The 25,537-nt window shown below is 41.7% G+C and overlaps 1 protein-coding gene across 1 annotated transcript; it reads left to right on the top strand.

Moving 5' to 3' along the window:
* The first annotated feature begins 737 nt into the window (after positions 1–737).
* On the top strand, positions 738–23,689 carry LOC140134646 (IgGFc-binding protein-like). Its single transcript, XM_072155110.1, has 20 exons — positions 738–818; positions 6,216–7,445; positions 7,536–7,876; positions 7,977–8,550; positions 8,918–9,516; positions 9,605–10,172; positions 10,267–10,862; positions 11,246–11,825; positions 12,321–12,520; positions 13,064–13,205; positions 14,796–15,124; positions 16,363–16,939; positions 17,809–18,410; positions 18,572–19,139; positions 19,244–19,839; positions 19,931–20,504; positions 20,604–20,803; positions 21,029–21,400; positions 21,490–21,773; positions 23,308–23,689. Exons 1-20 carry the CDS (start codon positions 740–742, stop codon positions 23,315–23,317), a joined length of 9,021 nt encoding a protein of 3,006 aa, XP_072011211.1. The 5' UTR covers positions 738–739; the 3' UTR covers positions 23,318–23,689.
* The last annotated feature ends 1,848 nt before the right edge of the window (positions 23,690–25,537 follow it).

Here is a 25,537-nt window from a genome sequence, read left to right as displayed (position 1 = left end):
GGACAGGGACTGATTTGACAAGCTCTGTGCAGCGCAGCGTAATCTGTGTGCGCTATATAAATAAAGGAAATATTATTCTTATATTTGTTATCCATGGCCTCCTTCCTCCTCAAGTCAACTTTTATTGATCATGCTAATCGATTCCATAAATTATGCTAAGGAGCCATGGGGGCATTATCAGAGCCCATTCGTGCTGTAACTTTCCCCCATCACTGTGTATATACTCGAGTATAAGCCAACCCAAGTATAAGCCGAGGCCCCTAATTTTACCACAAAAATCTAATAAAACATATATTTTTTTTCTCGAGTATAAATCGAGTTTGGGTTTTCAGCACATTTTCTTGTGCTGAAAAACTAGGCTTATACTCGAGTATATATGGCAGGCAGAGGAGGAAGAGAGAAGTGCTGAGGAAGCAGCTTGAGGGGGGGGGGGCAATGTAACAGCTTGTTAAGCCTTTTTATGGTGGCCCTTCTGGCTTTTTTGATGCAACTTTTAAAAGTTGGTTTGAGAATGAAGGAGGCCATGGATAACACATAGAAGGACATTTCCACAGTTCCGGTGCCTGGATCTATGAGAAAGTGTCCGCGGTTTGTCATGATGGTTTTTGATGGTAGATTTCCTTTAATAGAACAGAAGCATCGGAACCGTTTCAAACTCAGATCTGCTGCAGCTTTGGATGTGTATGGAGAACACAAATTAATTGATCATAGTTAATATAAAACTTTATAATAGGTATTAATGTCTTGCCCTCCTCTCTCGGCAGCCATGGGTACGGTGACGGTCCTGCAGCTGTGGGCCCTCCTGGCCTTCCTATGTGGTGAGTACATACAGTTATTATACAATATCTCTCAGTTGATAATAAATCTGTCATCCAGTCCATGTCAAATATTAGTCTATGCCTCACGCCTCCTTCTGTCCACAAATAGCGCCCCCTCGTAGTGCAGGAACAATGCTGGTCCTATGAAATCTACAGATAAGAGCTGAACTCAGGACGGCAATAAACTATTAATGATACAAAAGGGAAAATGACGGATCTGATTCCTCAGCAAGTAATGCCTGAGGGGCCTATATTCTATGTTATGTTTGAAAAATGGCTTCCATCTTGATAGCGGCCATATTGGATCAGGGGCAAATTCTGTCCAATAGGCAGATGGTCATGTAACATATCAAAGAAGATCAGAATTATCTCAGAAACCAATTACAACAATCAGATTTACAATATCTCTTTGGTTGTAAAGTTCTCAACACAGAAATTTGCATCAACAACCAGGGAAGTGAACCCCCCCATAACATTGGACACATCTTTTATTAAAATCTATACAATAGTGGTAGTGGTAAAGTGTGATGTATGATGTGGGCACAAGTTTGACTTCAAAGTTTATTTCTTCCCTGTTTCTTTTGTTGTTTTCACTAATCTTGTGTCCATTGAATTCGTATTTTGAATTTTAAATTTTTTGTCCATGAGCACCTCTCCTGCAGACCCCTGTATAACTCAATGGGAGAGATTCATTTAGACTAGTGTTATAATGCCAGCTTTAAAACGCCTTCCTCCGGCGGTTTGGCGTCCACATATACACTAAGAGGCTCCAATCGCTTAGTGAATATGGGCTTAAACTTCACCAGTTCCGATATTTAGACCAGATCTGAAATTGTTGCTAGTTTTCTGGAGACTATAGTAACCATAAATACTGGCTGGCACTAGCTCTGGGCATACCAGGGGTCCAAAGCTGCTGGGGGGCCACATGAAGCTTTATAAAAAATAACCATGAGGGGGCTGTAAATAAAATAACCATGAGGGGACTGATTGGTACAATGTACTAGGGAATATTTTAGGGAATAGGAAACTGTTTTAGTTTCGGAATTTTTAATTCCGCCACGTGATCTCACTGCAAAGGGGTCCACTGAGGCTCTGTCGCCCAGGGGCCTACTGAAACCTGGAGCCGATCCTGCATGAAGGCCCAGTCCGCCCTCCACTTGCCCCGCTCCCCACCCAGTCTCGTCTACAACATGCCACGCACGGGTCGGAGAAACTCTGAAAACGGAAGAGAGAGGTAGATTCACATGGTTTGAAAGCCATAATGAATCTATCCTGGTGAGTAGACCCCCTAGGTAAAAGTTGCTCCTGCTGAATAATATATCACTTAGTTATATTAGTACAGTTTAGTTTCTCTTCAGCTTCTTCTTTTCCTTGGTTACTTATATCACTCTACATATTGGGGCACATTTACTTACCCGTCCATGCACGTTCCCCCATCCGGAATGTCTGCCGGAATGCACATCTGCCGCGGTTCATTGAGATCATGCGCCCGATATCCTGCATGTGCCACTTCCCTGCTCAGGTCCACCAGAGTTCACCATCTTCATCCCGGTGTATGTAAGTGCATGGCTAGCGACACAATATTTAAGTTAAATCCTGCGGTTTGTCTGAATCCGTCAGATCGTCCTACGGCCGCCGCCCAATTTGTGTCGCATGAAAGGTGCCAAAATCTGATCACGTGCAACACAATCACCTGCTAAATCCCTGTCCCAATGGCGCGATCCCCCAAAACCCGACGGGAATGCGGGTGCGGGACCCTTAGTAAATAAGCCAATTATGTGTTAGCTGTGGTTTCTGGAATTATAGGATTAGGCTAAGAGAGGTCACTTGGTTTTACCCGATTAAACTACTACCCCCCTTCAGGTAGGGGTATGAAATGTCCTTTTTTCAAATTCCCTTTTCTTTGTTAACTCTCACCCATTTACCTTAAAAAAAGAATAACTCTGTAATTATGTGATAATGAGCCAAAAATAGTCTTATTTGTCTGAGATAAGGCCAGTTAACCTAAATATTAGTTTTTCCCAGCCCCTCCAGTTTATTATGCCTAAAAATTTTAAATGGTACCATCTGTATCACTCATCTAGATCATATATGAGTAGCACAGTCATATCACTGCCTATATACTGTAATTATACCATCTATAGCTCCCATGTTGTTACCCCTTTACTCCTACTCTGATGCAGTACTTGGTGCTCGGCTTTGGCTTGGGACATATGCATACATTACTAGAAGGCTGCTATGTACCCTGCAGTTATTAGGATCATAGGAGACTTCTAGGGAAATGATCGGATTGTTGTCTCTTGAGATATTTTAGATTTGGCCGCCATTCACTGTTTCCGAGCAATGAAGCAGAACCAGATCTGAGAGTCTTATCACCAGGTTCATTGAAGGGTGAAGTGAATATTTGCTTAGCAAGTTACAGATAGAGTAAAACCTCTATGTAGCTTGTGCTTCAGAAGTTAAAGGGAACCTGTCACCATGCGACCCATTTTTAGCACTTCCTCCAGTCTCCACAGAGCATAGTACATACACTGCCAAAGAGTTTTTGTATATAAAAATAGGCTACATTCACCGTGCCGTTGCCCGCTATACCGTAGCAGGGCGGGCACACAGCAGTGACGGGGAGCGGAAGAGGGGAGAGCGCCGCTCGCCCCCGCCCCTCTCCATAGAAGTATACGTCGCATGGCACCGTATTCCCGAGAAAGATAGTACATTTCCTATCTTTCTACGGGGTACGGAGTGGTACAGTGCTGCATGTGTGGGGCACCATACCGTTCCCGTTGGGCACAGTGCGCCCATTCCATCTATGGGGGACGTATATCACCCCCCATACGGCACTGTGAATGTAGCCTTATATAGGACTTTCCATGCAATGGGCTCATGACTAGGCATTAGGAACCTGGAAGTGGCTGTAATGGAGTAGTCCCACCCCACCCCCCTTGGGATACCGCTCCTTCATGTGTCCTTTTCAAATATATGAAAATGCCCATCACTTGACTTAGTGACACCCCCAGTCTGACCCCTCGTCGCTCCGTCAGACTAATGGAGCAGAAACCTGCACATGACCATTCTGCTCTATTAATCTCTATGGACCTATGGATCTCCGACAGCCCCATAGAGATTAATGAAGCAGAACGGTTATGCGTGGCCATCTTCTCCATTAGTATAACGGAGAGACGAGGGGTCCGTCAGAGGAACGCAGACCCCATTGTTTTTGTGATCTGTGGGGGTCTCATCGCTAAGACCCACACAGTTCAGCAAGTTAGGCCCTATCCACAGAACTTGTATTCGTGGTTAAACGCCTTTAAAGTCTATTCTGCCAGGGAGGTGTGTATACCGTACCCGCACTTATATTCAATATAAAAGTGGTAGCCTGAAGATCCCTTGATGAAGCTACATATTTGTTGAGGACAGTAACGCATGAAATGCAACTGCAGGGATATTTTATGGCTTCCCATTACCTGTGCTCTGTGCAAAGTCAATGCAGTTTTATCTTATGTCACATTGAAAACAGCTACACAAAATTTCTTTATTTCACCTTAGGCAAAAAATGTTCAGTCTGGTTACAACGCCAGCTACTTCAATTGAGTAATTACACGGCAAGATTCTGGGCGGGGGGAGTTGGGGAGACAAGGCTTTCGGCAAAATATAAAGATTTGTAGAGATGAGACATAATGTTGCTAGTTTGTAAAAAAAAAAAAAACACCTTCGTAAAGTTCATGAAAGTTTACTGGCTGTAGCCCATACACACTGGCCCAACCCCACGTAGCTCTGCCTAATGCCGGCTCTACCCTGTGTTGGTTCACTTAGCCTTTGGCCTTGCCTACCCTTCATGCCTCTCCACACCAAGTAAAGGGGGAAATAATTACTGGCTATAACAATAAACCCCCCACATCTCCGGCACCACAGGAGGCTCCAGCCTCTTGCTGTATGCAGCAGAAGGGCTGCACCAGAGTATGATTCTACACCGGGGCCCACCTGGAGTAGAATGACATTGCAGCCTATGAACTTCCGCTTATGAAAGTTTGCTGGCTGTAGCTCATACACATGGGCTCATCCCCACATGGCTATGACCTAAGTTGGTTCACTCTGCCAATGGCCGTGACCCCCCTTCATGCCTCTACACTCCAAGTAAAGCTGGAAATAATTGTAATTAGTGGCTATAACAATATTCGCCCCATTTTCCGGCACCAACAGATACATCAGGAGGCTCTAACCTCTTGTTGTATGCAGCAGATGGGCTGCACTGGAGTACGATTCTACACCGGGCCCACCTGGAGTAGAATTACACCACAGCCTATGGACTTCCGCTTATGAAAGTTTGCTGACCGAAACATCCCATGCCGGTCCATTACACCTTTGTCCACACCCCCCCTCATGCCCCTCCACACCAAATAAAGGGGGAAATAATTACAATTACTATCTATCCGACAATAATTTTGATTATTTCAGGGATTTTATGCCTCAAAACCAGCCTACAAGCCCTGATCAATATCCCCTATTATTGTTTCTGAATACCGGCTTTCCAACACTGACAGTGGGTAATCCCCATGATCTGCTGTGCTAAGCCTTTTCAGTGATTGTATGACAATGTATGAGTGATTGAAATCTCTACAAATTAATACACAATATTGAGTGATTTGTAGCTGTATATAGACAAGAATTTAACTTATCTCGCATGGTGTTTGTATAATCTTTACACCCTTCATTCCTCTGTATGTATAAATACATTACTTTTTAAATATTTTCACTTTGTGTACTCAGGGTTGTCCCTCGAAGCCAAATCCCTTTGGTTAACTGAGCACAACACTAAGACCAAGCTTAAATTATATTTGCTGTACCCGTGTCCTCAAAGAAAATCAAACAAACACTCCTAAATTGACCCAACTCTTGATTTGTCGGTAAAGTATTCAATATGGAATGGCAAACCCATTAATTACAGTAGAAGCTGAATTATTTCATAGACTAATATAGAAGAATAAGACTATTCTAAAAATAAGATGTAGTAATAGGGATTTACAACTTTCCGATAGGACTCCCGGTGCAACCAATAGAATTAACCAAATGGTTAGGGTCCTAATAATGATGAAAAAAAAATTACCTGTCTATGAATAATTTTCCAAGTTCTCTCTTCTGTAAGACATCAGAGAAGGCCATCCACAATGGTGGCGAAATTTCTCTAAGAATAAAAATTTTTCTCGATTACTCTTCGTTAGAAGGCACCTACATACATTAGATGGTTGGCACTTCCAACCAAAATTCAGTATCAAGAAGAGGCTCGAAACCCCCAAAAAATTTTCCATGGTGTCTTGTCAAAATAGAAAAGGTTCTTATAAATGTATGTGTTCTACCATGTTATATTGGATTGTAATATTCTCGTTTGTGCTCTTCTTGAAGGAACCTGTTTCGCTGGTCCACTGGGCAAGGAATTTGTTACCGTCTTTATGCAGAACTATCAGGTATCTTACAGCAAAGCCGACTTCCAACTTTTCATCACTGGGTACAATCCTTCTACCACTGTTACAATATGGATGAACAAGTCCAGCTTCAAACAGGTCTTGACTGTGAACGAGAGGTCAACGCTTACTGTCCAGATTCCTGGCAATGCAGAGTTAGGTGGTTCTACTAAATCTTGCAATGTGATTGGCATCAAATCTGATAAACCTGTTTCAGTCCTATCACTCAATTTTAAGTTCCAAAGTGCCGATACTAGCATTGTGTACCCCATTGAACAACTTGGTACAGATTACTATATAGTAACACCATTAGGTGGTCCTGATGATGGGTTCAAAGAGTTCTCTGTGGTAAGTTACGAAGAACCAACCAATGTTGATATCTTTCTGACCGGAGCAGTTACCTACCAAGAGAAGACCTATGCAGCAGGTAGCAAGCTCACTGTCCTCCTAGAACCATACAATGCCCTTCAACTCCTCAGCAAAGACAACTTATCTGGGACTCGCGTAGTATCTCAAAAACCTGTGGCTGTATTGAGTGGTCACACGTGTACATGGAAGAACTCCAAGTGCAACCATGTCTATGAGCAGCTCAGGCCTGTCAACAGTTGGGGTACCAGTTTTATCATCCCTCCAATATCCTTGCAGTTCAAATCTGATATTATATTTGTGGTAGCAGCTGTAAATACTAAAATTGATTACCAAATTGAAACCAAAGCTACAAGCAAGAACTTAAATGCGGGTGAAGTAATTCAGCTAGATGTTCCTGTAAAAACCCCCATTTTTCTTACTGCCAGTTCTGGAATTCAAGTGATCTACTACTGTACAGGTTGGCAAGACAAGTTTTTTTCACCATATGATCCAATTCTAATGACCATTCCCCCAGTGAGCAGCTACTGTTCCTCTTACTACATCTATGGTCAGAAAGAATTTGAAAACTATGGAACTCTCGTAGCAAAGAAAGCAGATATCTCAAAAGTCACCTATAATAAAGGTCCCATTACAGACTTGTCATGGAATGATATTCCAGGAACAGATTATTCCTGGGCAACTCAGAGATTAGGGAAAGGGTTTAGCTTCCAACTAGTGGAGAACCCATCTTCGCCCTTCATGTTGTTGTCCTATGGGTTTGTGAAACTGAACAGCTACGGATCTCCAGCCACATGTGTTGAAGGTACATTTCTGGATTTTTTTTCAATTGGTGTGAAGAGGGATTTGTTTTAACGATCACCTATTTCTAGATTACTCATATGTTGTTTTTCAGTCAACACAGGTCCATCTTGCAGCACGGTGAAATGCAGAGCTAAAGAGAAGTGCCAGATGTCCAATGGGAAACCAATATGTGTGCCAGACTCTGAAGCCTACTGCCATGCAGTTGGCGATCCCCACTATCGTACCTTTGATGGTTATTACTATGACTTCCAAGGCACTTGCACATACACTATTGCCAAGACCTGTGGCAGTGATAGCAGCCTCCCAACTTTCAATATTGAAGCCAAGAATGAAAATCGAGGAAATACTCGTGTGGCTTATGTCAGCTATGTTACCGTACAAGTCTATGATTACTCCATATCCCTAGTGAGATACGAATATGGATTTGTGAGGGTAAGTGTAAATGATTCTTCTATGTCTATTTCTGATAATAATACTACAGTATAACATTTACATACGATATACAATGTACCTTTATATGATATCTCTACAGGTAAACAACCAACGTCTCCGTCTCCCTATGAGTCTGAATGATGGTCAGGTCCGCTTGTATCAGTCTGGCGGCTCGGTGGTCATTGAAACAGACTTTACCTTAAAAGTTTACTATGATTGGAACTCTTTCTTAAAAGTATTCATCTCCAGTAGCTTCTTTCAAAGTGTTTGCGGATTGTGTGGAAACTATAATGGAAATCCTTCAGATGACCTGATGACACCAACTGGAACACTAGCTCCTAACTTGGTTGACTTTGGCAAAAGTTGGAAAGTTGATGATGGAGACAGGTTCTGTTGGCACAACTGTAATGGGGAATGCAAGACATGTCCTCTTGAAACTCAACAAACATACAAAAGTGAACAAAGCTGTGGGTTGATCTCTAAACTTCTAGATGGTCCATTCCGCCAGTGTCACTCCGTCATAGATCCCAAAACATACCTGGACAACTGTGTATATGATCTATGCATGAATGGAGGCTCTAAGCAGATCCTATGCCAGAGCTTAAAATCCTATGCTGATGCCTGTCAAAGAAGCAAAGTCTCAATTGGAGAATGGAGACAACTTTCTCGGTGTCGTAAGTTGAAATCTTAAATTGTTGTTTTGTCTCTTTATGCATACACACAATCATGGAAGGCTTAATTGTTGGCATTTCTTACATAGCTCCAAAAAAAGGATCACATTTTATCTTCAGTTGATATTTGAGACCATTTACTTTATTCATGGGCTGTGTCATGTGTTGATTATCCAATAAGTGTGCCACCCCTTTCCAAAGGCTTTGGCTAGTCCTATATGGAAACACAAGGCCGGATATTTTTTTTTGGCCCACTTACCATACACCGTACTTTACTCTATGTATATTATAAACATATAACAGGAATTCATCTTAGCACCTAAAATCATCTGCTGTGAAATTATATATTTATATATTATTTCTCCCCCAGCAATGTCATGTCCTGTGAACAGCGAGTACAAGCTCTGTGCACAAGCGTGTCCAGCCACCTGCAATGACGATGCAACACCCTCCGTATGTTCTGATTCATGTGTGGAGTCCTGTCAATGTAAGGCTGGATATGTCCTTGATGAGGGAAAATGTATCCCCAAGGCCAGTTGCGGATGTATTTACCAAGGCAAATTATATGCTCCCAATGAGAAGTTCTGGGGTGACAATAAGTGTGAGAAGCAGTGCACCTGTAACCCTTCCACCAAGAAAGTTGAATGTAAAGCCACCAAGTGTAAGTCTTCAGAACAATGCGCAGTTGTGAATGGAATCCAGAATTGTTACCCTGTATCTTATGGGACTTGCTCAGCATCAGGAGATCCCCACTATATGACATTTGATGGTATGAGATATGACTTCCAGGGCACATGTATCTACCAGTTTGCAGGAGTTTGCAAAAAGTCAGATGATTTGGTGGACTTCCAGGTCAATGTACAAAATGAAAACAGAGGAAGCAAAGTTGTTTCCTATGTCTCAGCAGTCCAAGTCAAGGTCTATGAATTTGATATTGTCATTGACAGAAAATACAAAAACAGAATTTTGGTGAGTTTTTTTTCTGTTTGGTCAAATCTTTTCATAATCTGTCTATAGGATTCCTAGTTGTAATTAACTGCTCATTTTTATCTTTCAGCTTAACGGAGTACTTACTAACCTTCCTTATGTCATTGATGTTGGAAGACTCTCAATCTACAAACAAGGTTTTCATGCCATTATCCAGACTAGTTTTGGTCTTCGTGTCTCCTACAACTGGGAAAGTCATGTTGCCGTCACCCTTCCAAGTAGTTACGCAGGAGCAGTCTGTGGTCTTTGTGGTAACTTTGATAATGACAAGAGCAATGAGTTCCTCATGAAAAATAACCAGTTGACCACAAAACCAACTCTCTTTGGAAACAGCTGGAAGGTGCAAAATGTCCCTGGTTGTTATGAAGAAGACAAAGGAGATTGCTTAAAGTTGGCAGAACTTGAACTTCGCCATAATAACAATAAAGAAGGATGTGGAATCATAAAAGATAAGAATGGACCTTTCCGTGAGTGCCATGCCAAGATAAACCCAGATGGACACTACAAGAGTTGTGTATATGACGCTTGCTTCTATGAAGGCAGAGAAGATGTACTATGCAAGATAATTGCCAGCTATGCCACCTTATGTCAAGATGCTGGAGTCACCATATACCCATGGAGAACCTCCAAGTTCTGCAGTAAGTTTAATGCAGACTATTGTCAAATGTTTTCATCCATATATTCTGCCTAATTTCCAGTAGATATTTAACCTTCATGATTTTTCAACCATAGGTAAAAATTGTCCAAAGAACAGCCACTATGAAGTATGTGCCTCTGGCTGTGCCCCCACTTGCCTCTCCCTTTCTCCGCCATTGGGATGCAAACCTGTATGTTCAGAGGGATGTGAATGTGATGATGGCTTTATCCTGAGTGGTGGAGACTGTGTTCCCATCTCCCAATGTGGCTGTCAATACAATGATAGATACTACAAGGCTGGTGAGGTATTTTTCCCCAGTGGTCTATGCAACCAGCAGTGCGTGTGCACAACCAGTGGAGCTGTCGAATGTAAAGCTTTCAGCTGTGGACCCAATGAAGAATGCAAAGTTATAGATGGAGTCCAGAAATGTCAGCCAGTTGGATCTGCTCAGTGTTCTGCTGCAGGCGATCCTCACTACATGTCTTTCGATGGTCTAGCCTTTGACTTCCAAGGCACCTGCACCTACACCCTCACGAAGACCATCACAAATCGGGAGAATTTGGTTCCTTTTGCCATTAATGTTAAAAATGAGAAATGGGGAAATGGAAAGGTTGCAGTCACAAAACTGGTCTCTTTTGAAGTTTATGGATACAACCTGATTCTTGAGTTTGAAGTTCGTGGTAAAATTTTGGTAAGTAATTCTTATTCCTGCTGGTTACCCCTAAATAGCACCCCCTGTATTTAGAAAATCAAACCTCCAATTCACCACATAAACAATAGCTCCAGATTCCTTTGCCCCCCTCCTTTTTTTTTCACTTAAGAGTCGGAATGGAGATTTGCAAATTTACAGACTATTTATGAGGTTTTAGCTTTGTTATATTCAATTATTCCGAATGAAGCAGCATTCAAGGCCCTAATAAAGAAGCCCTAAGTTATCAGACATTTACAGATTTTGAGGACAGTTACCTATTTTTGAAATTATTTCCAAGTTCCTTCATTTTTCCCCTCTCTTCCCTGGTGTAAAAGTAAGACGCTTAAAGCAATTCTAATATATTTCTTCAATTTCCCTCACAGGTTAATGGAGAGTACCGTAACCTCCCAGTAAACCTGGAAGATGGCAAAATCCGTGTCTATCAGCACGGAATAAGAGTTCTTATCGACACTGACTTTGGTGTTCAGGTCAATTATGATCTTGTCTACCATGTCATAGTCACTGTTCCTGGTAACTACAAGAACCAGTTGGGTGGCCTGTGTGGTAATTACAATGGGGACAGGAAAGATGATTTACAGTTACCTGACAAGACGGTGACTACAGATGCCACCAAATTTGGAGCCTCCTGGAAAGTCCAGATTCCTGGTGTAACGTGTGATGATGGTTGTGGAGGTAGTGGAAATCTTTGTCCAGCATGTGATGCAAAGAAGCAAGAAATCTTCAAGACTGAGAATTATTGTGGATTCATGAAGAAGTCCAGTGGTCCACTCAGTGCTTGCTATGCTAAAATTAACCCTGACACCTACTTCAACAACTGCATCTATGATCTGTGTGCTAACGAGGGTGATGGAAATATCTTGTGCCATAGCATTCATAGCTATGCGGCCGCATGCCAAGCAGCTGGGGTTACTATCCAACCATGGAGAACGGATTCCTTCTGCCGTAAGTCTTTTTATTTGCAGAAACATTATTTGAGGGGTTGTGCATAAGATTAACATACTGACCAACAGGTCTGGTGCAGGATTGTACATACCGGTACAGTATTATGCATAAAAAAAACGTATCAGAAACTCAGAATAGAACTTGTTCCCACTTATACCCCTCTTGTCCTAGGTTTCGCAACATTCTTCATATTGAGTTTTCACTCAGAGCTGCTGTTTCTATTCAATAACTTGCAACTAAAATAGTCCACTTTGGTGGACAGATTGCCCTAATCCAACCCTGGCATATTCCTACATTGAGTTAGAAAAAGAGAACTTCTATACTATGACAGTGACACCTTCCATGCGATTTGGCAATGTACTCTCACTAGGATTTCTAACTTTTTCGGACCTGGGACCAAAGAATTACTAAATACGAGTAGACATGGGTGAATGGTTTCCATGCCATGTAAATTAACTATTTACTTACATTTTTGTATATCTGTTTACATTTTAGCCTTGAAGTGTCCGGCCAACAGCCAATACAAAGCGTGTGCCGATGTCTGCTCTTCAACATGCGCTGGCGTCACCGATCCTGCCAAGTGTCCTGAAACTTGTTCTGAGGGCTGTGAGTGTAACGATGGCTTCTTCTTTGATGGAAAAGACTGTGTATCCATGGATCAATGTGGCTGCTTTGAAGATGGAAGATACTACCAGGTGATTAAGATTGTGTGGTTACGACTTCTTTAACCTTTCCATATTTTCCAATCTACAATTGACAATGTGTCCTGTAAGTGGCCTTTTGTGATGGAACTGTGAAGCAGTTATTGATAAGGAATGACCTAAGACCTAAAATGTCAATTTAAAATGCAAAGGTGAGCATTGCACAGAGGTCATCGGTCACATATTGACATGGTAACATGAAGCTGTAGGCCCCAGTGGGAATTTTGTAATGGGTTTTCCTACCTTACTGTCCATGTCTATTTGTGTACTGGGATAGATATAGTAGGAATATGAGATATTTGATATCTCAGGAACACAACACGTTTCGGAGTCAACCACGACCCCCTTCAGCATGGGTGAAGGGTTAATGACCCAGAGCTGACCTTGTTTGACCTTATTTGTGTACTGCTGTGGCAAATTAACCTTTGTTCCTCCGAGCAGTAGCTGCATCATCTTGTGGGTTTTCATGAATATTTTGGAGAAAAAAAATAATAAAACATTCTTTAACTTTTGTTTCCTTCCTTTTTTTTTTAACAGCCCAATGAAAAAGTTCTATCCAGTGACTGTAAACAAGCTTGCACCTGTAGCCCAATGGGTGGACTCATCTGTGAGGACACGGGGTGTGCGGCTGATGAGATCTGCAAGATTAAAGATGGTATTGTGGCCTGTATCAACAAAGGTAATATATGACGGATGGGTTAAATAATCTGATAAGATTTCAGTTGAAGGGAATGCCAACAAAATGTATCAACTGATCAGCTTATACTTTAGAAGTTGTTTTATGGGGCTCAGTTTTAAGTGGTATAAACATTTTGTAACTTTTAATGCATAAGTTACCTGGCCAAAAATTGTTGTAACACAGCTAGAGAGAGCCTCTGATTCAAATGATACCTACATCATACTGCTGGCTTCTTCCTAGCCTGAGATCCAGCCTGATAAATGTAACAGTCTTATCTGTGAAATACTCTCTAGCTTCCTGGTTGTGACATCAGCTAAAGGAACAGAGGCCAGAGCGGTTTCCCTCACTGCCCATAATACTGAGCTCTCCTCACATGCCCCAGCATAAGCAGCCCAGCCAATCAGGACACAGAATCTCAGGCTGGAGCCTCTCCTCTCCTTTACAGACATTTACAGAGCAGGGGAGAGCATAGTGCTGACAGCACTCATCACTGGATCCCTGCATCCAGCGCTGAGCAAACAGTAATTCACTAAAATAAGTATATCAAACATTCTAACAATGTGAAATCTACACTATAAAATTTGAATGAAGTAATACACATATATATCTCTCATTTACCCTCTTAAATACGTCCCCAGCACATATGTGGCCCTAACCTGTCAGATAAATTCAATGTCAGTTATACATAGTCACAAATATGTTAGGTGCATTTCAGTTACAGTGACCCATATACTCAGCTTATTACACACACTCACAGATATAAACCTATGCACTATGCACACAGAAATATTATCCAAATACTATACAGATTGTATATGGATACAGATATGGCTCAGAGTCTGCCCCTCAGAGTCACAGTGGGAAACCATCACTCTCCCCTCAGAACAGTGGGGGAGGAAGGAGAACAGAAAAGGATAAGCAAGCAGCTGCAGACATGCAAGAGAATGGAGAAGACACAGCACACACTGCAAAGTAAATGGATTAATCCTGTATATCATTTTGGTCTGCTGACCCTCCTCCCTCTCCACTGACCCTCCTCCCACCCCACTGACCCTCACTAGCCTAATCAAAGCCTAGATACACAGGAGGTTTGTAGAGCAGGTTGGTGGTTGATATTCTGTACATGCTTTAGTAGATTATTTATTAAATTGAGCAGCTGCAGGAGTAGGTGGTGGACTGTGTATGGGAACACAGGAGACAAACTGTATACAGGAAACAGGAGACATGTACCACAGCTCTTGGATACCTGCGAGCACATTATAAAACCCTGACCCTTCACCCACTGTTCACACTAGAGACCATTCTGCTATCTCCTGGTGCCTCTTGTACAGTTTCTTCTTGACAACCAGAGTGCAGGGCTGAAGGGAGAATGGGCGAGGCAGGCAAATAAGAGAGGTATCACAGCTGCAAAAAGGTAATTAATATAAATTTTGGTAAAATGTTAGATTTTAGCTATTACATCTATAGAAAAAACTTTACAAACATTTGTGTTACACTTTAAATATTTTTGCCTAGTTTTTCTGACTCTCTCTCATATGTCCAATTCTATAACCAACCGCCTAATCCACAACTTATTCTTTACAATTACAGATCCATGCAAAACCTTGCAGTGTAGGATCAAGGAAACTTGCAAGATCCAAAATGGAAATGCAGTCTGTGTTCCAGATTTCACAGGCACTTGCTGGGCCTGGGGCGACCCCCATTATCACACGTTTGATGGATACAACTACGACTTCCAGGGAACTTGCACATATGTCCTGGCTAAATATGGAGGAGGTGACCCTGGACTTGTTCCATTTACAATTGAGGAGAAGAATGATAATCGAGGAAGCCAAGCTGTTTCATTTGTGAGAACTGTGACTATCTCCCTCTACGGATACAAGATCGCCATTATGAAGGGGGAATTTGGTAAAGTTAGGGTAAGTTTAGAGGGTATTTCAATAAGTATGATATTGTATGTAAAGGGTTTTTCCGTCTGTGAGCATGTTATCCTAAAAAGAATTCATCAACATATACTGCAAAATTAAACTCTAGATCTGCACTCCCTAAAATGCTAGTGCAGTCACCTGTAGTCCTATATTATGTTACAGAGCTGCACTCACTATTCTGTTGGTGCAGTCACTGTGCAGATACATGACATTACTTATCCTGTACTGATCCTAAGACACATCCTGTATTATACTCCGGAGCTGCACTCACTATTCTGCTGCTGGTGCAGCCACTGTGTACATACACAACATTACTTATCCTGTACTGATCCTGAGTTACATCCTGTATTATACCCTAGAGCTGCACTCACTATTCTGCTGGTGCAGTCACTGTGTACATACATGACATTACTTATCCTGTACTGATCCTGAGTTACATCCTGTATTATACTCTAGAGCTGCACTCACTATTCTGCTGCTGGTGCAGTCACTGTGTACATACATGACATTACTTATCCTGTACTGATCCTGAGTTACATCCTGTATTATACCCCAGAGCTGCACTCACTATTCTGTTGGTGCAGTCACTGTGCACATACATGACATTACTTATCCTGTACTGATCCTAAGACACATCCTGTATTATACTCCGGAGCTGCACTCACTATTCTGCTGATGGTGCAGTCACTGTGTACATACACAACATTACTTATCCTGTACTGATCCTGAGTTACATCCTGTATTATACTCTAGAGCTGCACTCACTATTCTGCTGGTGCAGTCACTGTGTACATACATGACATTACTTATCCTGTACTGATCCTGAGTTACATCCTGTATTATACTCCAGAGATGCCCTCACTATTCTGCTGCTGGTGCAGTCACTGTGTACATACATGACATTACTTATCCTGTGCTGATCCTGAGTTACATCCTGTATTATACTCCAGAGCTGCACTCACTATTCTGCTGGTGCAGTTACTGTGTACATACATGATATTACTGTTGGTTGGCTCAATTATACTATAGAACTATAGATAGTTGTAATGGATGTGATGAAAAATGGATATCAACCTTGTGAGAGACACCTTTAAGTACCTAACTAATCCTTAGTAGAAGAGGAATATTTTCTACTTTATATTAAACTACACTGAACATATAAGAAATTAAGCATGGATTCAGTTTTGACACCTGTGGAATTGTGAACACTGCTCTGTTGTCTTCAACAGGTGAATGATGTCATTACGAATCTTCCAGTGACCTTGTTGGATGGAAAGATCTCGGCGAGTATCAGTGGTCTTAATGCTGTGATACGAACAGACTTTGGCCTTCAGGTGACCTATGAGTATAACTGGCACGTAGTAGTCACCCTCTCCAGCAGCTACTATGGCCTTACTAAAGGTCTTTGTGGAAACTTTAACCAAAATTTCAAGGATGAACTAATTACCGCAGACAACAAAGCAGTCACCTCCATTGTAGACTGGGCCAAGAGTTGGAAAGTCAATGACCGAGATCCCTTCTGCTTTGACTACTGTCCTGGACTTAACTGTCCAACTTGTAATGATGCCAAGAAGAGCCTGTATGGAGATGATAAGAGATGTGGTCTTATCAGTAAAGTTGGAGATGGACCTTTCAGGGAGTGTCATTCTAAAGTTAACCCAGACAATTTCTTTGATAGCTGTTTGTATGATGTCTGCATTAATAATGGCGCTAACCAATTCCTGTGTCCAGCCCTTAATGCCTATGCGGATACCTGCAGGAAACAAGGAGTCAAAATATATGACTGGAGAACCCCCTCAGGATGTGGTAAGTGAGGAGAACTGTAAGGGTACATTTGAAATTGTGGACGGGATCTGGCTGCACCAATTGCAGATAGATGACAGCCACAATTGCAGTCTATGGCTCTCTTTCATGGAGGGGGGTGGGGGGGGGATAGATACAGTTTTACTTTTGCCATAATAGTAAAGAATCAGAAGTGGGATTGGAGCATATGGAAGCAGATGTAGCATCTGAGACTGAATGCTGTGAGAGGGTAGAAAGAGCAGCAGTGCGGAGACAACTATTTAATTCTAATTTGTCTCATTCCTTGCCTATGAGACAACAAGGTGTGAAGGAGCACATTTTTGTAGTTTCCCTTTTTGTGTGCCCTGTTATAAAATCGGGAGAGGATGAACAGAATGTGATGAGCAGACTGATTGAGGTTCGTGATTTCGGCCAACCTTTGAACAAAAGTTCAGGTCTGGTACCCTAACTAAATGCGAACACTCACCGCTAACACCCATTTATCCAAATGTGAATGTACATTGGTAAAACCCATTGACCCTTTAACTGCTCCCAGCCTAGGGAAAATGCTAGCATGCACTCACCACCAGCATTTACAGGGTTAACATCCATGATCTGTGCCAGTAGCAGTTAACGGTGGGGGTAAGCTTTCTTGCAGAACCCAAAGTTCTGGCTGTCCCCTAATCATGACATAATTTAGAACTCAATTGGGTATATTTGGAAACCTGAACTATAGGAAGAATCAGGATTTCCAAACCCCATTCAACAATTCTGTGGGGGAGATATATTCATTGAGGAGAAATTGAGTGGAGCAAGTATCACACATTATATTCAATTCCACGTAGATGCTTAAGACAGTGTTTTTATGTCTTAATTTTATTCTTTTTCTCTAGTTTTGGCTTGTCCAGCAAACAGTCACTATGAGTTCTGCGGAAAGGCTTGTCCAGCTACTTGTATCGATCGTACTGCTCCATCAAGATGCACCGAGGCCTGTGTAGAGACCTGCCAGTGTAATGATGGCTTTGTCCTTAGTGGTGACAAATGTGTTCCAGTAGGACAATGTGGCTGCTCTTACAATGGTGCCTACTACCAAGCAAACCAAGAATTCTGGGAAGATGACAACTGCCGCAGACTCTGTAAATGTGATCCAACTCTTGGGATGGTAGTCTGCAAGGAGAGCAGCTGTAAATCCACTGAGAGGTGCATGGTAAATAATGGAGTAAGAAGCTGTCAACCTTTCAGCTTTTCCACATGTTCAGGATGGGGAGATCCACACTACACAACATTCGATGGCAAAAGATTTGATTTCATGGGTACCTGCGTATACCAACTTGTTGGTGTGACCTCCACCAACCCATCAATTCCAAAGTTTAAGGTCACAGTCCAGAACAACAATCGTGGTGGCAATAAAGCTGTATCATACACTAAAGTGGTAACCCTGGAGGTTTATGATATAACTGTGACTCTAAGCATGGACTTCCCCCGCCGTATTTTGGTGAGTATGAGGTGAAGGATATTTGGGTTTTCTAGAATTCTAGAATAGAGTAAAATTTTCTAATGTGGCTTGGATCTCAATGCTTATCATTCAGAAATGGCCAGTTCAGGGTATCTCTTAGATTGGTTTAATAAGGGTCATTAATTGGAATTATTTTTCAGGTTGATGGAGTGGTAACTTCTCTTCCGTTCTACTACCAAACCAACAAAGTTGTGGCCTACATCTCTGGTAGCCATGGAATCATTAAGACTGATTTTGAAATCACTGTCAAGTATGATTGGAATAGTTATGTGGAAGTGACCATACCCAGCACCTTTGCAAATGTTGTTGGTGGTTTGTGTGGCAATTTCAACAAGAATCCTAATGATGACTTCAATATGAAGAATGGAAATCCAGCTCCTAATGCCGTTCAATTTGGAAACAGTTGGAAAGTTGCTGATGTTCCTGGATGTACTCCAGAGTGTAGTGGAAGCTGTCCTCTGTGTTCTGAAGCCCAAAAGCAGGAGTACAAGACTGAGAAATACTGCGGACTGATCAATAAACCCAGTGGGCCATTCAGTCAATGTCATGCAGTTGTAGACCCAATCCCATTCTTTAACGATTGCATTTTTGATGCTTGCCAATACAAAGGTCACCCATCATCCTTCTGTAATGCCATCGGTCTGTATGTGGCTGCCTGCCAGGCAGCTGGGGTCAAATTACAGGAATGGAGATCTCCATCATTCTGCAGTAAGTAATTTTTATACATTTCATCATTTTCTCAATTTCTAAGTTTTCAGCAAACTGTTCCTGGAAGCAATAATGACTAAATTCCATTGATATTTTTTTCCCAGGTCTATCCTGCCCACCAAATACTCACTATGAATTGTGTGGAAACGCCTGTCCCGTCACATGCCATGGGTTGTCCTCACCAACTGGTTGTGAATCACCATGTAAAGAAGCTTGCTACTGTGACAATGGATATCTTTTGAGTGGCCATAAATGTGTTCCTATTGCCAGCTGTGGCTGTGTATACCAAGATAAATATTATCAGAAGAATGAGATCTTCTATCCAAAGGGTCAGTGCAGTGAGAAATGCCAATGTGGTGCCGATGGCATTGTCCGGTGTAAATCAGAAGCCTGTGGTCCCGAAGAAGAATGTAAATTGGTCAATGGAGCTTGGGGATGTCAACCAAAAGATTGTGGAAGATGTGTTGCTTCTGGAGATCCACACTACACCTCTTTTGATGGTCTCAGATTTGACTTCCAAGGTACTTGCACGTACATTCTTTCAAAGGTTGTAGCAGATGACTCTCAACTGCCAAAGTTCACCATTGTTGTTGAGAATGAAAGCTATGGAAATGGAAGAGTTGCTGTGACGAGGCTTGTCGTAGTGTCTGTATACGGTTACACTATAGCCATTGAAAGAAACATGAGATCAAAAGTCAAGGTTCGTATAATTGCAATAAAACATCACCCGCTTCCTTCAAGCTCTCAGTCCTGAGAATAGTAGTCATGATCTTTTCTTCATGTTGTTTTAGGTTGATGGAGAGCTCAACAATCTTCCACTTGTGTTGGACGATGACAATGTCATGGTGAATCAAGAAGGAAACAATGTTGTCTTGCAAACAGACTTTGGTCTAAAGATTCTTTATGATACCGTGTACCACGTACTCCTTAGCATTCCAAGTACTTATCGTGGTAAAGTGGGTGGCCTCTGTGGCAATTTTAATGGTGACAGAAATGATGAATTCCAGCTTCCCAACAAGCAGGTTGTCAAGAATGTAAATGATTTCGGGTTGTCCTGGAAGGTTAATATTGCCGGAGCCAAATGCAGTGATGGTTGTAAGGAGGGAGAATGCCCAGTATGTGCAGATGCCAAGCTTCAGCCATTTAAGGCCACATCCTCATGCGGTATGATCACAAACCCATCGGGGCCATTCAAGGCTTGTCATTCAAAGATCAACCCAGATGAATATTTCAACCACTGCATCTATGACGCTTGTGCTGTTGATGGAAAAGATGAAATTCTATGCAAGAGCCTCCAAGCCTATGCAGCTGCTTGTCATGCTATTGGGGTTACTATTAGTGCATGGAGAACACCAACATTCTGTCGTAAGTATAACCTGGAACTTTGTCCAGAGGTCCATATTTTGCAGAGAGATCTTTACTTCCCAAGCTTATGGGCCTAAATTGCTGATTTTTTCCTTCTAGCTCTGTCCTGCCCAGCAAACAGCCACTATGAACTCTGTACCAGAACTTGTGAACAAACTTGCTCTGGACTGACAGCACCAATGAAATGTACAAACCGATGCTTTGAAGGCTGTGAATGTAATGCAGGATATGTTTTGGATAGAGATACATGTGTCACTGCCGACAAGTGTGGATGTGCATTCAATGGAAAATACCTGAGTGTGAGTATCAACATGACATAAAGTAAGATGTGATTGAACTACGACAAAGAAGGTCTTTTATGACCTTGGACCTAGAAAGGTCAATAGGGTTATGGCCACTTTGGGTTTTTCTTGGAATTGTATAACGTAAAAACCTGCAACTTTGCTACGACTGTTTACTGTCCATAGTACAACTCTTTTTACTATGTCATACATGTAAAACCAAACTTTTGAATTTTTTCGTAGGAGGGAGAATCCTTTATTACAGCAGATTGTACCAGACAATGTAAATGCCAGGCCGGAGGTGTGACCTGTACTGCAGTACAATGTGGTGCTAAGGAACAATGTGGTATAGTGGATGGAGTTCGTGGTTGCTACAAAGAGGAAGGTGAATGCTCTGTGAGCTCTCAAAAATTGGTCACTTTTGATGGCCTTAAGGGAGGACCTATTGTAAATGGCCCCGTTGAGGTGGCATCTCTATGTGACAGCAAGGCTTCTGCATGGTTCCGAATTGTTGCTGATCTGCAGGGTTGTGAAAAGGCTTCAGCATCTGTGGCCAGACTTCACATCTTCCTTAAAAACTCCCTGGTAACCATCTCCAAAGACAAAGATGTATGGGTAAGTAATGTGTTTAAACTTAGAATCTAAACTTTACAAAATATATATATATATTTCATTATAGAAAACTTATCATGTCCCTTGTGTAGGTAAATGGACGCTTGGACAGTTTCCCCGTTGATTCTGATATACTGTCGGCTAATGCTGGGGACCACTCAGTTTCTATCCAGATCGGAGCGAGCTTGAGGATTGAGTTGACAAACAGTGGAAACCTTGTTCTTCGTGTCTCTGAAAAACTGTCTGAGCTGATCTGTGGAGCTTGTGGAAACTTCAATGGAGACATTTCTGATGACCTCAAGTCACCAGGAGGAAAGACTGCAACTGATGTTTTACATCTTATAGCATCTTGGAGAGCTTGGGATTTAACCAGTTGGTGAGTTTGAATGTATTTATTCACCTCAGGACTTTGCATACATGCCACAGATACACACTTTTGGGTGGAATTTATTATCCTTTCAAAAGGGAATTTTTTTTCCCCCTTACTGCGCCTCTTTCACCTTATTTATGAAGGGTTTTTGCCACAATTTTGGCGGTTTTCCAACACTCACGACTTCTTTTTTTGGGCACAAAATTGTGGGGCCTCTTGTGAATCCGTCACTTTTATGGCACGTCTATTGTTCCGACTCATTTGAGAAGCAGCTTTTGGTGCACAAATATAGGAGCTAAAAGCTGGTCTATGAAGTGCCCCAAATCATTAATCCAATGCACTACAAACTTAAATCTCACTCAAAAAAATAGCATGTATCGAGCTCCACCAAGCGCCCAAATTGATAAATGTCCCACTGTATGTCTAGATACAGTCTGGTATGCTAGCATTGCACAGAAGATGTCTATATGTTGAAGCAGATGAAAGAACGGTAACTACTGGGACATGTTGCCTATTAAAGGGTTTGTACATTTGGGACAACTCTTTACTATATACTAGGTTCAGATTCCCAGATAAAATACAAACATGAGTAGAACATATCAGTGATGGAGCCAGGATAAGACTAGGGTAGATTCTGGAAGGTGTCCCTAACAGACAAACCTGCAACTCTAGTGAATCTAAAGGTAACTGGGATACTGTTGTGCATTTGGAGGGCCCAATACACTGAAATGTGATGATTACAAATGCCAAGAAAATGGTTGCTAGAACATGTTCTTGGTGAAAGATACTAGTTACACCAACACTTGAGTCAAAAGTGCAAAACAAACGTTTCACAATTCCAGCAGTGTCACTGGAAGCACATTATTTGGTAGCCATCCTTCAAGACATATGGCACCTTAAGCTCATAAGAGAGTTCATAATGGAGTTATCCTTGTAGGGTATTCTTTACATTTCCAGGAGTATCTGTATTAGGAACCTGGGAAGGGGAGATACGTAGAGGTCTTAATAGTAGTCGAGTCATATTAGGTGTCAGAACATGCTGGGGCCTAGCTGGATCCAATGGCATCAGTGCTACCATTCTTATATCTTCCGTTGAGTAGTTCTGACCTGTCCTAAGTTTGGAAAGGCCAAGCGATTTGAACCGAGGGGTAGAAACAGTAGAAGCCTCTCATTGGTGGGTAGGGATTGTCCAACAGAGGGTTCACGTACCTAGTTGAAACATTTTGGACTTTATTGTCTTCTGGGAGATATTATGATGAACATCATACTGGAAAAAACCTATAACTGGTCTACACTACTCATCAACCAGTGGTCACAGGTCTTAGGCTTAACTGGTAACTAACTTGTTTGTACTATCACCTGTAGTTTGCATCTCCTTCCAGTGGATTTGATTTCTCTTGTGTTTTTATCTCAAATGCCCATGTTGCGCGGGCCTCACCCTCTCTTACTGTAGGCCCTGAGCCTGCATGTCCAGGGGAGTATCTGTGAATATAATATTTTTGATCAAGTATTTATATTATTTCACTTTTTTCTATTCCAGTAATGCATAAAACCAATGGGAAAATCCAGAAGCCCGTGCCAATATATGAAGGATGATGACGTGTTATATTCTTCACAATTTTTACTTGTTTTTTTTTTTTAAAGATTTTATTTTTCATTTTTCAAGAATACTTTACTTTTTAATACATGGGATAAAGAACTGCCAAACTGTATATGCAATGTTTTTGAGGACTGTTGACCATAATACAGAATTTTGAAACTGAAACTGTAGCGAACATCTCAACAAAATTCCTGGACCAACAGCTCAATGTGTAACTTTTCGAAAATCTTTTATATGGTTGAATTTCCTGCCCTATAAAAATCTTCCATTTAAAAAAAAAAAATTCTCAAGGTCAATAAAGTTTTTGCTGATACTTACTTTATACTGTGGTATTTATACTGTAGTTTTCATATTTCTAATCTTTCATAAGAGGTGACAGGAAATTAAAGGGTCGCAATTTCATCTTTTCGGTAACTCCTGCTTCAGATATGAAGCGGGAACAATAGAGTCAGCCAATGGGAACATGGTTTCCCATTAAAGACATGAAGGACACTGTCCAAAAAACAGGGGATAACTGTCTGATCTCAAGGAGATGCAATTCCTTATTAGTTCCCATATTTAGACTGTGATTTCTAGGATTGTCCGACTTACAGGAATGGCTTACAATAAGGCCTACTGAAGTTTTTATCTGTATAGGGCTTCTCTGAGGGAACCTGTTCTGCTATCCACAATTGTGTAAATAAGGGACATGCAGGCACCCTTGAGGTGTCACCATATGCTGCTGCTCTCTGGAAGGGATGGTAAGGCATGGTTCAACCCTTATAGGAAATAAGATCAGAGAATCCGGCTCTGCAGTGAACAGTTACCTTCTTTACTGAAGAAATTCAATCCTCCGTCGAGGATTCGGGTCTTCCGGCGATTCACTGAGGTAGTGCACCCGATGTCCACCAGGTGTCGCTGCTGCGCTGAAGTCCGCCGGAGTTCACCATCCTATCCTGGGTGCAGGTAAGCGCGTGTCAAGCGACACCTTTTTTTTAAAATACCGTGGTTTTTCCAAATCCATTGGGATTTCCGACGGCCACGCCCGCCCGATTTCCCGGGGGAGTTCGGTGCAAACTGGTCATTTCCGGGCAACCCGACGAAAAAGAGTGATTCGGGCCCTTAGTAAATGACCCCCAATGTGTTCTACACTGAGGAAAGGCCCTAGCTAGCTGTCCCTCTCTTCCTCGTAAGGCTGGTTCCCTGGTCAAAGGCTAAGAGTCCACGGTCAAAGGCAAAGTATCCTCATCCTACCTTCTTCTTGTTGTTAAGGTAGACTGACAGTCTTCTCCTCCAAGCTCTGTTCTCTAAGTGAAAGACACTAGGGACTGGAACTGTTCTCTTTATATAACTTCTATTTCAGCCCAAAAATGACAAAGCATCCTCCCATAGACATACTGTACATTGAGTCCCCATCATTGAATCCCGATACTATTCTCTGGCAGAAAGGTTCTAAAGTGGTAAACAACTTTCCAGACAGCACCTGTCATTCTAAAGCTCAGGTTGTCTGCTTTTCTGGCCAACGAGTCTGTTTTTCCCCTGCAAAAGTACTTTTTTCTATAGCTGTGGAGATACTTTAGTTAGAGATACACAGCCAGAAATGTCTCACAGTGTTCATTAACCCTTTCTTAAGGTCTATACAGACTCAATAATAATAAATGGAATGTCTCTAACAGATCACTATAGATTAATGCAAGTTAACTGTTAATGTAAAATAAAGTGCTGGGTTCGCATAGGGGAAATATTCTCCTCTGATCCAGGGCATACAGACTGCAGACACAGAGCCAGGTAATGAGAAATAAATTTATATAAAGTACTGAAATGATCGACATAGGAATTTTTAAAAGCAGCATAGGAGAGCCAATTGAAACCTGTCACCGTGTAAAGATGACATTCCTGGTAACAGGTTCACTTTAAGAGACATTTTGTGATATAATAAAAACAGCAACAACATTCTTACCGCTTTTTTCCGACGGAAAACCGGCCCAGCCAGAACCCTTCACACATAGAAAAAAATGTTTATTGACACGTTGAGAAATGAGTTGTGTAGTTACATTCAGGTATGAAAAAAGTCCACCCTATTTTAGCTTTATGATTTTATTAATCAGGACATAATATAGAAAATTCTGTTCATTACAAAGGAACGATGTCATGCAACAAGTGCTGGGGGCACATCGCGTTTTTTGTATAT

The sequence above is a fragment of the Engystomops pustulosus genome, chromosome 6, assembly GCF_040894005.1.
Source record: "Engystomops pustulosus chromosome 6, aEngPut4.maternal, whole genome shotgun sequence".
Taxonomy (NCBI): Eukaryota; Metazoa; Chordata; class Amphibia; order Anura; family Leptodactylidae; genus Engystomops; species Engystomops pustulosus.
Note: the sequence above shows the minus strand (reverse complement) of the source record. Positions and strands in the feature narration are given on the sequence as shown.

Coding starts and splice junctions, on each gene's coding strand:
- LOC140134646 (XM_072155110.1), top strand. CDS start 740: ATGTCTTGCCCTCCTCTCTCGGCAGCCATGGGTACGGTGACGGTCCTG. Junction 9,517..9,604: donor AATACAAAAACAGAATTTTG/GTGAGTTTTTTT, acceptor TTTATCTTTCAG/CTTAACGGAGTACTTACTAA. Junction 15,125..16,362: donor GGGAATTTGGTAAAGTTAGG/GTAAGTTTAGAG, acceptor TGTCTTCAACAG/GTGAATGATGTCATTACGAA.